Here is a 17,425-nt window from a genome sequence, read left to right as displayed (position 1 = left end):
ATAATAATAATAATAATAATAATAATGTGTTGCAGTCATGTTGTGTCAGCACCTTTTAAATTAAGGCTCGCCTCATTATAGACAGCGCTGCAGCCTGTAATGAATCCCAATGTTCTCTCAGGTTAGGCCCTATATACCACGTTCGTTAAATTTGGAAAATTTTTAGATTTTTTTGAAGGACGACTAAATCCTGAATCCTACGATGAGCTGTATTCTCGCATTTTCGGATCTTTCATGAAAGGAACTACAAATTGGTTGGGAAAATACCGAGTTTGTTTGATGTAAAGAACAAGTATAATCCATATGCGACATCTAGTGGAATTTATGGACCTGCTGAATTGCACGTTTATTTTTACTATTTGTATATCAGCTTCTTTTCATTTAAAATTCAACACCACTTTCCAAACAGAATCGCGTAACAGAATCGCATTACTGTTTAACTATAGCACACTAAACAGTGTTACATTTACAGGCAGGTAATAGTTATAAATGCCCGTATTTGTTGAAATTAATGCTGTACAACATTGTACAACATAAAAAATATAAACATTGAGTGTAGCTATCAATTGTTTGTTAGATATTTTAGTTATTTTTGAAAAAGCACTGTCTACTAAAGAAATAGGAATTGAAAAAGCACTGTCTACTAAAGAAATAGGAACGTTTATTCTCTAAACATTGTTTCCGGAGGCAAGTATTCAGAGGTACACCCTAAATTATTTTTCGCAGTTTGGGTCTGAAACGTAGTATTTTGCACTCAGTTCTATGATTTTTATGTGAGTAGGATTTGGAATGACAGGTAAAAGCCAAGTATGTTCAATATGGGTAGGTTCGGAAACTGGAATATTAAAAGGTAAGTGGATAGTGTGTATATTTGGACTAACACGCTTCTATTTACCTGATTGCTGTTACTAGCTAGCTAACTCGCTAAGAACACGTGGGTCTGTGAAGTGCCAGCTAACAAGCTAGTTTGGGCAAACTTGGCCACGCTAATACCAGCTGTCAAGCATCTGTTAACCTGCTAATATGACTCTTTCTAATCCCTCGCATCAGTTTTATTGGTATCAGAGCGTTATCGTCTATTTACTAATTGGCACCAGTAGACTCAATAATATGTATAGCAATAGCTAAGCTGCCATGCAGTATCGTACATTACTTTTTCCTAATAACAGTAGCGTCAGTCAGAAGCTGAATCAATGAATTCATCTTATTTCCCTCTGTATAGGAGTGAGTCTTGCGAAGAAGCAGGCTTTCAATTTTTGTGAAATGAATAGCCTAAGTCGGGATCAGGAAGTCTGTATGCTGTGTTGGGGAGATGCTCAAGAAACCGAGGTAAATTCAGAATAATGTGATTCTGCAACAAAAAAAGAAACTGTATTGTACTATATTGTTGTATTGTACTATATTGTTGTGCGCCTGTAATACTGAACTGTAGTTTCACAGTTTCAACTCTAGACCTGTGTTATATATCTGTGCTGCAGGTGTTAGTTGGCTGTGCAAACGGAGCAGTGAAGACTTTCAGCACAGAGAAGGGCATCTTCACTGAGAGCAGGCAGTGTGGGGACAGCGCACAGGGCAAGTTCACTGGGCTTGCTGTCACAGACAGGTAAAGCAGTACAAACAGGCTGTGGTGGAAGCAAGATGGAAGCACTGATACAGTAAACCCAAAACGGGAGGAGTTATATCACTGCTGTGGATCAATCATTAGATATAATCACTTTGCTGTACAGTCAAGCTTGTGAATAACAGCACATTGTAGGCCCTCACATTATTGGACTTATGAAACCTTCCCCACCACCATAAACAGGTTCCTGGACAATTTCCAGGTGGTTGACAACCAGAAGCTGTACAGAAAACCTTTAGGAGTGTTGGTTTGGGGCAGCAGGCTTAAAACTGTACTGGGCTCCAATCAATTCAACAAAGTGTTCTCTGTGATGTATCATTCATTTATTCACTGTGTCAAAAGCTGACATGTTAAATAACTGTAGTCTGCATGCGCAAAAGCGTGTAAATATTTATTTTTCATTATTTAGCTTGGAAAATGCTGAGAATGCTGACCGAAGATTGTAGCTTCAGTTTAATGGCAGGAAGGGGATGACAATGTGATTAGAGAACTGCCCCTGAACTGCCAGGACACATTTACCTTAAAGGCTTGAGGAGAAACAAGAAGATATAGAGTGTGTATGAGTTTTCATCTCCCATCAAAGACTCCCTTTCAGTCTGGGTAAACTCTGAGCCCTTGTCTCTGCAGTTCCTTGGTCACTTGTGTGGAGTCTGGGCTCCTGAAGATCTGGAAGGAGGGTAGCACTGATACCGTGAGTTTAGTTTTTTGCATGCATGTATGTGTGTGTTTATACCTGTTTGTGTGTGTTGGGTTCTGTGTATGTGAGTGGAATAAGGTAATGGTTTCTAATGAGGGGTCACATATGGTGGTAAGGAGATTTTGCTTGTTTTAATATCCTGTGCTGGAGAACATAGCCTTTTGTAAGAGTAGACTGACATCTCTGGTATGCCATGTGTATTGCATGGTGCTGTAAAAAAAAAAAAAAAAAAAACCTCAGTAGGTCAGACATCTTATGCTCACTTCTGTCTCCTGACCTCCACCATTATCTTCTCTCTGTGGGCAGGTCGAAATCAATGCAGGGAGCAGTGTCTGTCGGATGAAACAGAACACATCACAACGCCACCATGTGGCTACTGGAGGAAAGGAGACTCCACTTAAAGTCTGGGATCTGGAAAGGCCTGACACCCCAATTTTCACTGCCAAGAATGTAAGAAACTAAACCTTTTTGGTGATCTGTAATACCAGCACCTTCCAAATTAATTGCCATGTATCCATTTAGATGTCTTGCATTCAGAACATTAGTTTATTTGCAGTCTTGTTGAAAGCTTAAACCGTCTCTGAAGTTTGATATGTATTTGAAAATTCTAAAGAGGCTTCGTGAATTGTTTACGGATAATAAAAACTAAACATTGCTATTAATTGGGTGTTGATAAGACAGCCAATCAGCAGCATGTCGTACCGCTTTCATGTGATGTGTTTCTTTTCAATCACATGGAAGTTGCGAGTCCTTGCCATTGATTGGCTGTCTTATGATCACCCAATAGACAACAGGGCTGATGTTTTTTCCGGAAGCATTTCATGCGGCCTCTGAAGCATGGCCCTTTACTTAAGCATCTGGTATAATTAAAGAGAAAAGGTTAAAAAAAAAAAAGGCGACAAACCAAATGGTGGTGATAACCGTTATACATTTGATTAATTATTGTTGCGGTATATCGCCCAGCCCTAGCTGTTAGTTGACTGCTTGTGTGTTTAAACATTGTAGCATATAATGTAAGCATGTTGTCACACCCTTGTTATGACTAATGTTTTTGTCAGGTGCGTAATGACTGGCTAGATCTGAGAGTGCCGGAGTGGATTCGAGACTTGGCCTTCATTCCAGACTCAGAAAAGATTGTCACCTGCACAGGACACCACCAGGTCTGTAGAGCAGTTCCCTATAAATGATCTCCTTTTATAAACAAGCTCATGTGACCTTATAGCAAATTGCAAGGCTTGTGTGTATTGAATTCTGGAAATATTTGGTGAAATATGGCTTGTGTAACTGCTATTGCTGTGTTATAAGGAGAAAAACTTTTTGTAATACAGTAGGTTTGTAATACATGGACCCTATAGATCAGTTGGTTTTATGTGGGCTGTGCCGCATTTTGCCCTACTAATGAATATTCACGTTACTCTACATCCGTAGGTGCGAGTGTATGACCCTGCTTCCCCTCAAAGGAGACCGGTTATGGAGGCGCAGTTTGGGGAGTACCCCCTCACTGCCCTGTCACTGCCTTCCACCCCTGGCTCTGTTGTCGTGGGCAACACGCAAGGGCAGATGGCTGTCTTAGACCTACGTAAAGGCAAGTGCTGTCTGCCCGTGGCATGTCTGTCTAAGGGTGTCCATCCCTGTTCTGGCTGACTGGGCCCGTTCGCTCTATGACGTAGAAGCGTGGAATCTTACTGTTGTGAAGTTTACAGCTTGCTGCTCCCCCGGTGCAGGTCTGGTACGTGGGTGTCTGAAGGGGCTGGCTGGCGCGGTGCGTGGGCTGCAGTGCCACCCGACTCTTCCCTTGGTGGCCTCCTGTGGCCTGGATCGATTCCTCAGAATACACAGCCTGGAGGACCGCACCTTACAGCACAAGGTACACACACTTGCATTTGTGTTGATTAATTGTATATTATAGTTTGGGATTAATGTGTCAAGTTGGTTTACATCCGTTTCTTTTCCCTGTGCAGGTTTATCTAAAGTCGAGGCTAAACTGTGTGCTTCTGTCCAGTCGAGACCTGGAGGTAAGGCCAAGGAAGGAGAGCTCTGCTGCGGATGTCATTACTGGGAAAATCTATACAAAAATGATTGTGGAATTATTAAATAAACATTGTGTTGGCCTTGAGTGTGTAGTTAAAAATGTGATAGTCTATAAAGAACTGCACACTACTCATGAGACAATGTTTCAGTACAAGTACCCAGCACTGAAACTTAATTATAGTCAACTGTGGCCAGATGTGGATTTTTTTTATATTGATGCGAATAGAAAATAATACAAACAGTAGACAAAAACAAGACCAGAATATAATTGATGGAAAACAAAAAAATAATAAAAATGTAGGGAATGTAAGAAATTTGGGAATTAATGATTGGGTGCCATGTTTGCTTGAAACGTTGCATTTGGTTGTTGGTAGAAGCAGTAATTTTTTCCATGGATATATACTCAGTGAGGAGGTCAGCCCACTTCATAATGCTCAGTTTTTTCCTTGTTTTCTAGTTCAGGAGGATAGTCTTTTTGGTGGCAGTCATGGCAATGAGAGTGATTCGTGGGAAATGGTTAGGAACCGTGGTTGTGGATAAGTTGCAGGGGAAGGTGCAGTCCAAAACGAGGGGTAGTTTGTTGATAATTTCTTGCCAGAAGTGTTGTACAGATGGAGGGTGCCAGGTTACATGGAGATAGTTATCTAGGGTGTTTGAGGGGCATAGTGAACAAGCATCTGATTCTGAGAGGCCCAATCTTTTCCCCATTTTTTATTGGGAGGGATATAGTGTGGTCTGCATAACTGCGTCGTTTGTGTAGTTTAGCGGTTTTAATAGGTTGTAATTTTAAAGAATTTCTTCTGTTATGGTTGGCGGCTATAGATTATTTTGTGTCGTGTCGATTCTGGATGTGATAAGAGATTTATTTGGAATCTCTTAGTAGGCTACAACCCATATAGCAGGCGACTCGACGGGCTAGATTGGCACCGATTCTGGCCCAAAGTCAACACTGCCTGGCTGGAATCGGGGCAGGGCACTAGTCCGAAGATCCAAGCAAAAAGATAACATTCGTTATCTATTAACAGATATCAAATAAAATACAGTATGCAGCAGTGGCTAGCGGAGCCAGCTAGTAACCAAGGGCTAGCTAATGTTTGTGTGTGCGTGTTTTGTAGACGGGTAGCATAGCTACATCTGAAAGTGTCTGTGGTTGAGGGGATCAGTGGTGTTTGTGCTGCAAAATTACTGCTATTTTTGGTAAACGGTGAAGTAATGTATTTGGACCAATTAGTATTATCTGATGTTTTAGAAAAAGCGTTTATTACTATGATTGCTTCCTGTAGTGAGGTTTGTGGATTCTGTAAATAAAAAAGAACATTATCTGTGTATAAACTGATTTTGTGATGTTAAGGGTTTGCATTCCTAGGATGTAATTATTTTGTCATATTGCGGCAGCGAACGGATTTGATAAAAATAGCAAATGAGAATGGAGAGAGTCGGCACCCTTGCCTGGTCCCCCTTTGTAGTGCAAAGGGGGGACTGTGTCCATTGGCGAGTTGTAAAGTGTCCTTATCCAGTTGACAAATGTCTCTCCTAACCGAATGTCTTCAATGTAGAGAATATAAATATTAGATAAATTTACTTTGTCAAAAGCCGTTTCAGCATTCAGTGAAGCAATGAGTGTGCCTGATTTATCCTGTGTCACATGGTGTATTAGGTTGTATAGTCTGTGTGTATTATTATACGAGTGCCATCCTTTTTAATGAATGCGGTTGGATCAGGGTGGATGATGAGTGGTGAGACTGTTTCAATTCTTGCAGCTAGGACTGATAATTTTTATGTCAGTGTTAATTAAAGATAGGGGGCGGTAGCTGGAGGGGAGAGTGGGGTCTTTATCTGGTTTTAATAGGGTTGAAATGATAGCAGTTTTCATGTGTGGTGGAATTCTGGAGTTATGTTCAATTACTTGTGCCATTCGGAGAAAAGAGAGGTGAGATGGTTTGCCAGAAATGTTTTAAAAATTTAGCAGGGAAGCCATCCAGGCCTGGGGCTTTATTGTTAGGTATTTTAATGAGTGCTCTGGAATTATTTTGGTGAAATTGGTGTGGCTAATGAGACTGCTTGATCTTTTGTTAATTTTGAAAGTACAGTACTATTCAGAAAATAATTTGGCTGGATGGATGGATGTGGAGTTGAATTCTGTTCTTTCCTCTGTTCTTTTCCAACAGGCCTGCCCTCCTGCAACAGATGCAGAACAGGAGGTGAAAGAAGAAGATGGAGTTGGTGATGAAGTGTGGGACACCATGGAAACAGTGACAGAAAAAGCAAAAAAAAGGAGATTAGAGGAAAAGGCTAATGGTGCTGGAAAAAAGACGAGCACTAAGAAAAAGAAAGCGGTGAAGAAATAAAAAACTAGTGAGGGGTGTCTGCTGTTGAAATTATTATTTTGTGACTTCTGAAGAAGGGGAAATCCTTTTCTGGTAGCAAGTCCTGAGCTTTGCCGTTGTGTGGCTAAGCTTGCACCCTGTTCATTGGGTAACGTTTAGCTATAATAGTGGATGATGGACTGTGTGTGTGTGTGTGTGTTTGTGTTTGTGTTTGTGTGAGAGTGCTTGATGGCGTGCGTGCGTCCATAATGGTATTTCTGTGACTCTTCTGAGATATGTAAGCTTTTATATTTCTTATCAAATATATGCAAATTCTTGGAGTGGGCACACTTGTGGGCGATGTTCATGATAGTGTAAACTCACAAATGTCAGAAATGATCGTTTAACAGTTAAACGGCACCATTTGTTTAATGGAAGCCATTTTATTACAGTCTGGGAGGGTGGTGAATGGCTGTTACTCGGGATGTTCTTTTGCCTCACGTTTGCTTGTCAGTTAGCGGGGCCAACAGTAAATTAACTATCAAAGTTTGATCATTAAATCTGGTCAATTAACAGCTTTTCGTGTAATATAGCGGTCACAACAGACCTGTTCCATCCTGTAGACTAATGGGCTTTCTTACGTTCATCCAATAAAATATTCTGAAATAACCCTGCATAGTGTATAAATGTAACATTATTCTTTATTTAAGTCAGGCATTTGAGATGTTGTAATATTTACCGTTTCAGGACATCAAAGAAAATGTGTTTAGCTAGTTATCTGCTTTGTAAATTGAATTTGCTAGTGTGAGGAATTTGTCAGGGCAGCTCTACCTTAATTGGGCTCATCACTCATTTCATGTGTGGGCTTATTTTTCAACCGACTGAGCGTAGCGCAAGCGCTAGCATTTGAAAATGCTGCCTCTGCATTACAATTTGCATTTAAATTGCTTGTCACCTGTTGTTTTATAAAACATTGAGAGGGGACTTCATTCTACCCAGACAAGCACCTTAAATGCGTTCAGTTCGATTTTGAGTGATGTGTGTATTGCTTCACCTCATGCTTTTTTATTGTCCCATGGCTTTTTTAAAGGCCTGGTACGGCATTGCTTTTCATACTATACATATGTAATTGTTAATTGTTTGGCAGGAATTTTGTTTTCAGTATTGATAAACTGTAGGTCACCATGGATAATGGCTGTGAATATGTATTATCATGACTCACTGATTAAGATGAAGGTTGAACCGTGTTTATTGACTGTGGTAATGATTAAGACATTTTAAGATTCCTCAAACGCCCATTGCGTGCACACACAAGTGCTTCTTTGGTGTAGAAGTGTGCTACAGGATGGGTACAATTACCAGCTGGCTTCTCTCCCTCCATAGTACCCCCTGGTGGCAGTGTTTGCTGTGGCCTGACACTTTGTGATGCTGTTTTAGTGATATGTTTTTGAATGGCCCACACAGTTTTCTATGTGTGACGCAGGGTATTTTAGATATTTAGGAAAGTTTCTGTGAGCCTGCGAGCTGGTATAGGGGCTGGTGTTGTGGGTTTATTGTCTAAAGCAAGAAAATGCATGGAAAGGCACTCCAAAATGGCTTGTATAGCAATGTTATGTTCTCATAGACTGTACATAGGCTGTACATATATAGTGTTTGTTCAGAATTAAAATAAGTTGTTATATCATGCCAGAACCTTTTTCTTGAGCACAGTGGTCTCGCGTTGCATGTGCCATGGGAAATATTTCCAACCTAAAATATTATTAAACATCATTTTTGAAGAATAATTGAGTAACGCACACGTGTACAGTTTCCGAAGGCATAGCATTGCTGTACAAGCTGCTCTGAAATTACTTTTCCTTTCACAGGAATATAGACCGTAGAATGAATCTTTTACTCAGCTGGCACGATCTGTTCATTTAGGCCCTTTTGTGGAATGGTGGAAAATGTTTGTCCATTTTTAGTGTGTGTGGGTGGAAGAGGTTGTACAGAGCTGTGTGGACGTGTGTGCCATTGAACGCACTGTGCTGAAGTATGCTTTGTGCCGTGTGCCTGCGTGTTTGACTGCATGTGTTCTTGTGCGTTTGCTTTCACTTTAAGTGATTGGACTCCGCACACTGACACACCCTGCTTGTCCCTTCACTTCGGGAGATAAGATAAAGACTTCTCTGCTTAACAAAGATTGAAAGAGATAGGCAGAAATAGTGAGAACATAATGCCATAAAAACAAAAAGATTAAAGCGGGTGTTTTGCCAAAACGAAAATTTCAAATCACTGAGGGACACTGAGGTTTCATAGTGATTTAAGCAATGAGATCTGGAGGCTTGTGCTAATGTGGCTGAGCAATATTTTAAGCACATATTGAACTAGTACATGCAAGTTCACTTATATCTGCATAATGTAAGTAGCAGTTGTCTAGAGAGGGTAGGATCAGTGAAGGTGGTATATGATCCCTGGTGTCTTCAACATGACTTGGCATTTTACAAGCAGTCACAAGCAGTGATGTGGATTCTCGCATTGAGACCAAATCATACCTAGAACAGGCTGGTACAATCAAATGGAGACAACCAGAAGGAAACTTTCGAAAAACGTCTGATTTCAGAGGAATCGTTTATGTAAGACTCTTTGAAGTAAATCATCCACAACAATAGGATGTTTTTTTTTACATTTAAAAGAATGAAAGAAACAAAATAGGCAGATAAATGTGAAAAATAAATGAAAGTGAAAGAGTGAAGGTCAGGAAAACTCAAAATAATCCATAATTAATGGTCCCTCACAAATAGCCTGACTGAAATAAAGCAGGCATTTCCTTGTGTAATTGGTGTAGAGAAAAGAAGCAGTCAGGAGTTTAGTGAAGTAGTTTCAGGAGTAAATCTAGGTGTCATGGTTGCTGGAAGTTGTCTGGGATGTATATTTTTATGGCAGGTTGAGGTTAAAGGTCACTGATAGCTTCTGATCTCATCGCTAGTACTTGTATACTTCTATAATATAGCACTGACTGACAGTACAAATCTATGTCATGTTAAGCACATTGCTGAACTTATTGTTTTAGTCCCACATTTCATCTGCTTGTTTTTTAAACCATTCTACATCTTCACCATAAACCTAGGTAGAGTGTAATGCAGTTAAAAGGTTGATTCGAAAGACCTCACAACATAATTTTCTCAGTTCATTTTAATTTGATTTTATCAGAGGTAAGAACTGCGTGCGAGGTGTTGGCGAACAGTTGGCACAATGTTACCGTGGCAGATTTACATTCCATCAGTTTCCACGGATGTCATGTGTCTTTAAAAAGTATTATTTGTCATGAGTAAATACTACCACAAAAGTGTAGTTTTAAAAAATGAATATGACCAGTGCTCGCATTGTCCCTTTTGCAATATGCTTTGCAGTACAAAGCAAGAAGAAAATCGCATAGAAAGTTCCCCCTTGGCATTGATTGCAGACTTGTACTCTTTAACCTTGTTTCACGATGACTTCTTTTCCTTATGGCATTTGAAGCACCATAAAGTCTTATTTCCCTGTGCAGTCTTTGAGATTAGAGTCCAGAGTCCTGTTCTGCCCCCTCCAATTCATGGTTAATTGCCCCTATTATGCTGCATCTTTGCTTTTGCCCGTAATTAAGCAATAGTGAGCTGGTAATATGTATGTGGGTCTTTCTGTGTGCACGTGTGCACGGTGGATGAAAGCAATTTAATCTTAAATGAGGTTAAAGGATCAAGGACTGCTAATGTATTCTTACAAACAAGCACATGGGTAATGAAGACGGTACAAAGTTGTTTTAATAGAAGAGGCCACATCATGAGGTCAGGATAACGGTCTACTTTTTTATGGCTTCCCCTTGATACTACCGTACTGACCATCAACCTGTTTCAAATATAAATATTACATGTATGATTTTTTCCCTTGTAACTGCTGATCTCAGAAGCTTTGACATGGCGAATGACATTTTATATTTGCCCTAATATCTATGGAATGCTTTTAGATACAGCAAAAGTCTTTCTGTTCCACATTACTTCAGTATGCTTAAACAATGCATGTTTTCCATTAAGAGGAAATATCTGTAAACTCTGAGGCAAGGCTTTACACTTCCTGAAGTGCTTTTCTGTGTGCATGTGCGTGTGTACATGAGTGTGTGTATGGGTGTGTGTGGTGAGCGTGCATGCGCTGAATATTGATTTAAATTCAACAATGTACCTCTTACATTGTTTCTCTATTTTCTTGGGGTGCCTGGACTTTCATGCCTTCTGTCAAAAAAGAAGATAATATGAGGAGGATGTCTTCCAGACATTTTTCCAGCAACAAACTGGAACATATGCGTAGTGAAACAGGACTTGGGCCATATCGCTGACATTATCATGCTTAGCAGGCTCCTCTGTCCAGGCCCACTTAGGTTTACACATGCCTTACACATTCTGTAATCCTTTTACATAGCTCAGATTTACATGGGGCAATCACAGCTTGGACTCAGACATGGTCAAGAACATTAGTCCACATATCTACAGCACTGGCACTAATGATTTTGGCACAATGAAGCATTACAGATGATGAAAGATGGAGAAATAACAGATTTGTTCATGTATGTTAGAGATCAGGTTCATCGGGGATAATTATGTATAATGAATAGTTGCATAGTTATCTTTATTAGACCACTGCCTGTATGAACGTCCTTTCCATCTCCACATAGAGGCTAACTATATAACACTGATAGAGGACACAGTCATGGTTCAAGACTTTCTTTTTACGTGTTCATACAATACTTATACTGTGGTGTACAGTAAATACACTTGCGCAATGTATAAAATGTGGAAACTCTGTCTGTACGTATTTCACTGTAAACAAAAAATGCAAGAAAATCCTATTCTCACTTGTGTTATTAAAGCTTATGAGTAGTATTATGCTCCTGTGTCTATGTATGTATGTATGGGCATCTGTAAATGTTATTTTATTGTATGTTTCACTGTGTATGTTTCACAGAGTATGTGAACATGGTTTACTACACCTGTTCCTGTAAGTGTATCTTGCGCCTGAGTGTGTATGTATGTGAGAGAGAGAGAGAGAGTGAGGGAGGGAGAGAGGGAGGTTTCTCTGTGTGTGAGTACAGGATGTTGGATTGAGGGGCAGGGCTCGATGCCTGTTAAATATTGACAAGAGCCTTAATCATTAACCTGTCTCTAACTCCCAATCTCCTTTAAACTGGCCTCTCTTTCTCTATCCCATTACACTGCTGACAGAAGCACCCTCTCACTCCAGCTGTCAGTTGTATCTTTTTCTCTCTTCTGCTGCATTCACTCTGTCACTTTCTTCTTTCCAAACTCTTTAATTGAACGTTCTCCCTGTCAATATCTCTGTCTCCTGCCGCACTTCTGAAGTCTCTCCGGACCACATGAAAACAAAGGAGTCCATTACTTCACATGGTGAGTACAGGTGCACATTAGCATCGCATGTATCTCTTTTCTGCTTTGCAGAAATATATGTTTATGTTAAAAGATTCTGAGGCAAAAAGGGAGAACCAATACAAATGCATCATGCACATGGTTACACATGTGTAGTGGGAGTGCCACCATAGGACTGTTGAGCTATCACGTAAGCGATCTACTCTACTTCCTTGAGCTGAATCAATGAATAGTACTGAACATAATTAGGACAAATCCGTAATTAATATGCTCTCTCCATAGAGTGATTTTTGGATCATCCGAATAAAGTTGATTCCATGAATTTATTACAAAATCTGGAGGCTTAAAATCCCAAATGACATGGCCAGAGTGCTAAATCAGATTACAAGATATTACAGCATATGATTATTGTAGTTTACCATTTAAAATCTTCCATGAGTTTTGTGGGCTTTGTAAAATAGTCATTTGTTCAATCTAATAAGTATTGAATTGAAGTAAAAGAATATAAAACTTTTTGTTCGCTTTTTGCACAAGGTGCTCAACTCAACTCAAATTAAAACCTAATGCAAGTAAAGTGCAGTAAGAACAGGGTAAGAGTTGGATGAGTATTTTAGAAATTTGATCAGCCTGAGAGCTGTCAAAATTCTTATTTTTAGCTCAGAGACAAAATATAATTATGTCTGCATTTTACTGAAAACTAATTGTCTAGGGTGATGTAAGTATGCAAGTTTTGAATCGCTAGATGTCATAGGCTACTTTCCACCATCTAATCTTTGCACACATACTAAGTATGATGTCATTTTTACTGAACCAATGGCAAATATTTGGCAATTATAGTTTGCATTATAGTTTGAATAAACACATTTGCTATGATAACCTGATCAGAAAACAGAGAGCTTCTGTCAGAACTACAGAAAACATAACTGAATTTGGCATCAGTGAAGGCTTGGTACAACAAATTAATCATAAACAGATAAGGTATTTCTAAATGTTGTTTCTGGCAAGCCAAATAGGCAAACATCATAGTATCAAGAACTGTTGCTATGGCATGTGAGGTTGTGTTGCGAATCTGATTATTGTAAGCCCCATAAATTAACAGAATGCTTTGATTTTGTAATCAGTGCAGACACAGAGCAAATAGAGAGACAACAAAAATCTTGTTTTTTCTGATTAATAAGAGACAGAAAAAAGTGATGACATGACAAGAGAAAGATCAGCAGGGGGGAAAGCACCTGTGCCTCACCTTTAATTGCTTTATAGGGTTGTTTTCCCAAGGATGGAAGGAAAATGGTTCACTGCAAGTCAAAGTCTAAAGAGATACCAGGAGGAGACACAGAGAAGTTGCTAAGCAGGGGGGAGAAGAGGTCATTGTAATTAAAAGAATAAAGCAAGTATGAGCTGGCACTGGAAATTAACTTGAAAGAATGTCCAAACTAGCTGTATGGGACATAATAAAGTAAAGGAATTGAATGAGTATGAATGATGAACATAGACTGAATATGAACATGAAAGCTATAGAGTGTATGGGCAAAGCAGGAGAAATACAGACACACCCATTGTACTCAACTTGTAAATTCACATTGCTGCTTACGCTGACAGCGACCATAAAAGTCATGTTATCAAGATAGGCCGCAGTACTTTGGTCATTGTATGAGAGTCTATGGCCAGTCATAAAATTAAGAGAGGAGGAGAAAAAAAGAGGTCAAAGTCAGTTACTATCAGTTGCATGCTCACGTGTACTGAGCAACGGTTACCGAGTCCAAGTCCCAAATTAACCTTAGTTTCTCTCCGTTCTCAAATTAGGGCTGTTCCGCTTGTGTTGCAGGTAGCAGAAGGATGTACTCTCTTTGCTACCGTAAGAACCGTTCTTCAAAAGAATGCACATCCAGCTGTATCTAGGTATGTATCTACCTTGCATGTATGCTGCCTGATGCTTGTATGCCACTGTGAATTGTGTGTGCCTTCCCTGCCAGCGGTGGTGCTGTTTGCTCTGTGCTAGTAGCATACCCTGGGATGTGGTGCTTGCTGGTTGTAACAGCAACTCCATGTGGAAGTTATTTGTGTTCCAGTGGAGCTGCTGTTATCTGCAGAGAGACACCTCAAGACGAAAGCAGCATACAATTGTACATTGAACCAACTGCGATAATAACCAACGCTGTCATTGAACTATAGTAATTACACTATAGTAAACTATGTAATATGTGATTTACTTCTTCCACATTCTAATTTTACTGTCTGTCTCATCACACTGTATCACCAATGTTTTAGTTTCACATTTAAGAATAGTGTAAACAGGGTTTGTTTTAGGTGTCGCACTCATTGTTTAGAAAATAAATGCAAGGATGATTGTATAAACAACATGATGCCACTTGGAAAAAGTACTGTATTTTCCATATTGCCGAATAAAATGAAATGTCAGTTTAAAAATTTTTTGTACATGAACAGCAATGAGGAAGCTGGGCCACAGAGTAATGACCTATGAATTGACAGCCGGTGTTTGCTATTGGACTGCCTGTCAGTTCTGTAGGCCACTGCCCTGTTTGTCCTACCAACACGCCCAGATTTCGACAGAGGGAAGGAAGGAGAGGCTCACTGAAAGGCGACTAAACAGAGAAGCAAGGTGCACTGGGAAACAGGCCAAAACCTTTGATTAAAACTGAAACCTGTATCTGCCATCTGTCAGAATCCAAGTCTCATATATCATCCTCAGCATATCGACGTCTCTGTGTTCAGTTTTATATTTGTCTGGCTGTGTATTAAACAATAAATGAATGAACAGACTGGTCACAGTGAACTGTGTGAATATGTGGCTTTCAAATATAATTTCTGTGGCTTCATTAGTTTAACCCCAAGATAAAGATGTTCTAAAATAAGTCTTGAGTCATAACATTTTTAAATAAGGCTCAACTGTATGAATGTCATCTCTCTCTCTGTCCTCTGCCACTCCTCTGTTCAACTATTTATATTTGTATCCTATACAAGAACCCAAATGGTTTCCAGGAAGAGAGGAATAGGGATTGCCCTTCAGATCTCCTCTAAACATTAGCTCTCATTTTCACTCTGCTGTCCTCTAGCAGGTCACTACCTCAACCCCCATCTTCTCCAGCCTCCCAGCATTCACATGAATATCAAGTCTATTCTCATTATTTTTCTTCCATATATGGACCATTTGATTTCAGTCATGTTAATCACCATATATTAAATCGCATATTTGATTTATATTCTGCATATATTTATACATTGTGTGTCTGGGTGTTTCTATGCAAGTGGTGCCTATCTTCCTCAACTGCACGGTGACATCATACAAAAAACCTATTGTCATTGGTCCTTGAAAGCTAAGGGTTGGGATGGGCTCTGAGCTGGCCAAGCAATGTGCTCACTAAATAAACACTCTTGGATTTATACTCAAACTGAAAGTAATTTGGTTTACCGTTCCATCTGGACAAATAAATGACACATTAATTATTTTATTGTATAGTTTTAATGCTGATGGACTTTCACCAGATGTTTCAAAGGCGACAATAACCTGTATTGACCTGTACTTACCAGTGAGTGTATCTGTGTGTATGCTTGTGTGTGCATGTGTGTGTGTGTGCGAGTGCATTTGTGATAAGTGAGTTCACATACTTGTTGATTTTGTACAAAGTTTTGTTGCCTTTCTTGAATAATGGAGGAACAGCACTGGGCTGGTTCTGGTTCCTCTTGAGAAAAAACTATTAGCAGTAGACAACATATAGGAAATCATGGAGAGTTTCTGACACAGCAACTGGGTGAAGTACATTTCCTTTTATATTTCCCTAACTGACCAGGAATCAGAAGAGCCCGTGTGACCCATGGGTTGGGGCCCCAAGAGTTAGTTATGAAATGCTATTAAAACACTTCTTATTGTACTCCTATTGCACAATTTTCAAACATTTGGTATGCCAAGAACGTTTTTATTAAAATCCACAATCATTATGAATATGACATGCTCGACCATCAATACAAAAAGATGAAAAAGAAATGTTGATGACTGCGTGGATGTCATTTAATGATAATTGAATGCTTTGTGTAAGGTGTGCTTTACAGATACACAAAATACGTCATATTTGAATTTTCAGTGTACATTGTGATACAGTTTCAAGAGCAGATATAGTATACACTGTAAAATTCTGTCCCAACACCAATGCAAAACTAACTGAAGGCAGTCACAAAGGAAATCACAGTTAGTTTAATTGGTCCAGTCGATAATTACATAAGGAAGGGGATTTTTTTTTTCATACAAAATAAAAGATGGATGGCAAAAATGGGTTTGAATGTCAGTCACTGAACTAGCATATATGGCCATTTTTGGTAAATGGTAAATGGACTGCATTTATATAGTGCTTTTTTACAAAGCGCTTTACAATTGATGCCTCTCATTCGCCAGAGCAGTTGGGGATTAGGTGCCTTGCTCAAGGACACTTCGACACGCCCAGGGCGGGGTTTGAACTGGCAACCCTCCGACTGCCAGACAATCGGTCTTACCTCCCTTTTGTCGCCCTTTTTGTATAATATTACATGCCCATCCTGTGTTAAGACTTTTAGTAGAGGCCCATACAAAGGCAATTCCTGATAAAAACTCTATGAGACCTTGGATAATATATTACTTAAAGTAAAATACAAAATTAAAACATCTAGACCAAAACAAGAAGTATAAATGTATCATTTAGCAAATAATATATGTATATATTGCATACTGTATATACACTCACCGACCACTTTATTAGGTACACCTGTTCAACTGCTCATTAACGCAAATATCTAATCAGCCATTCACGTGGCAGCAACTCAATGCATTTAGACATGTAGACATGGTCAAAACGATCTGCTGAAGTTCAAACCAAGCATCAGAATGGGGAAGAAAGGTGATTTAAGTGACTTTGAATGTGGCATCGTTGTTGGTGCCAGAGGGGCTGGTTTGAGTATTTCAGAAACTGCTGATCTACTGGGATTTTCATGCACAACCATCTCTAGGGTTTACAGAGAATGGTCCGAAAAAGATAAAATATCCAGTTCGCGGCAGTTCTCTGGGCGAAAATGCCTTGTTGATTGCAGAGGTCAGAGGAGAATGGCCAGACTGGTTTGAACTGATAGAAAGGCAACAGTACCTCAAATAACCACTCGTTACAACCGAGGTATGCAGAAGAGCATCTCTGAACGCACAACACGTCGAACCTTGAAGCAGATGGGCTACAGCAGCAGAAGACCACACCCGGCACTAGCAAATACCTAATGAAGTGGCCGGTGAGTGTATATATACATATATATATATATATATATATATATATATATATATATATATATATATATATATGTATGTATGTATATATTTGCTATATTAACTCAGAAATGAAGA

General features: G+C 39.4%; 1 protein-coding gene and 1 long non-coding RNA gene across 4 annotated transcripts; both read left to right on the top strand.

Moving 5' to 3' along the window:
* The first annotated feature begins 676 nt into the window (after positions 1-676).
* On the top strand, positions 677-7,842 carry wdr74 (WD repeat domain 74). Its single transcript, XM_035435376.1, has 10 exons — positions 677-850; positions 1,223-1,329; positions 1,479-1,603; positions 2,249-2,312; positions 2,625-2,768; positions 3,377-3,478; positions 3,747-3,903; positions 4,043-4,185; positions 4,280-4,333; positions 6,518-7,842. The coding sequence occupies exons 1-10, from the start codon at positions 790-792 to the stop codon at positions 6,695-6,697; spliced, it is 1,137 nt and encodes a 378-aa protein (XP_035291267.1). The 5' UTR covers positions 677-789; the 3' UTR covers positions 6,698-7,842.
* Positions 7,843-11,864: 4,022 nt separating this feature from the next.
* Positions 11,865-14,842, top strand: LOC118235545. Of its 3 annotated transcripts, none has more exons than XR_004766879.1 (4): positions 11,865-12,069; positions 13,309-13,439; positions 13,874-13,947; positions 14,494-14,842. It is a non-coding gene; the product is annotated as an uncharacterized LOC118235545 (long non-coding RNA). The 3 variants fall into 3 exon arrangements; XR_004766878.1 differs by having other exon boundaries at positions 13,852-13,947; positions 14,568-14,842; XR_004766877.1 differs by having other exon boundaries at positions 13,852-13,947.
* The last annotated feature ends 2,583 nt before the right edge of the window (positions 14,843-17,425 follow it).

This window comes from Anguilla anguilla, chromosome 9 (assembly GCF_013347855.1).
Source record: "Anguilla anguilla isolate fAngAng1 chromosome 9, fAngAng1.pri, whole genome shotgun sequence".
NCBI classification, from domain to species: Eukaryota; Metazoa; Chordata; class Actinopteri; order Anguilliformes; family Anguillidae; genus Anguilla; species Anguilla anguilla.
The sequence above is the reverse complement of the archived record's forward strand: the minus strand, read 5'-3'. Positions and strand labels throughout refer to the sequence as shown.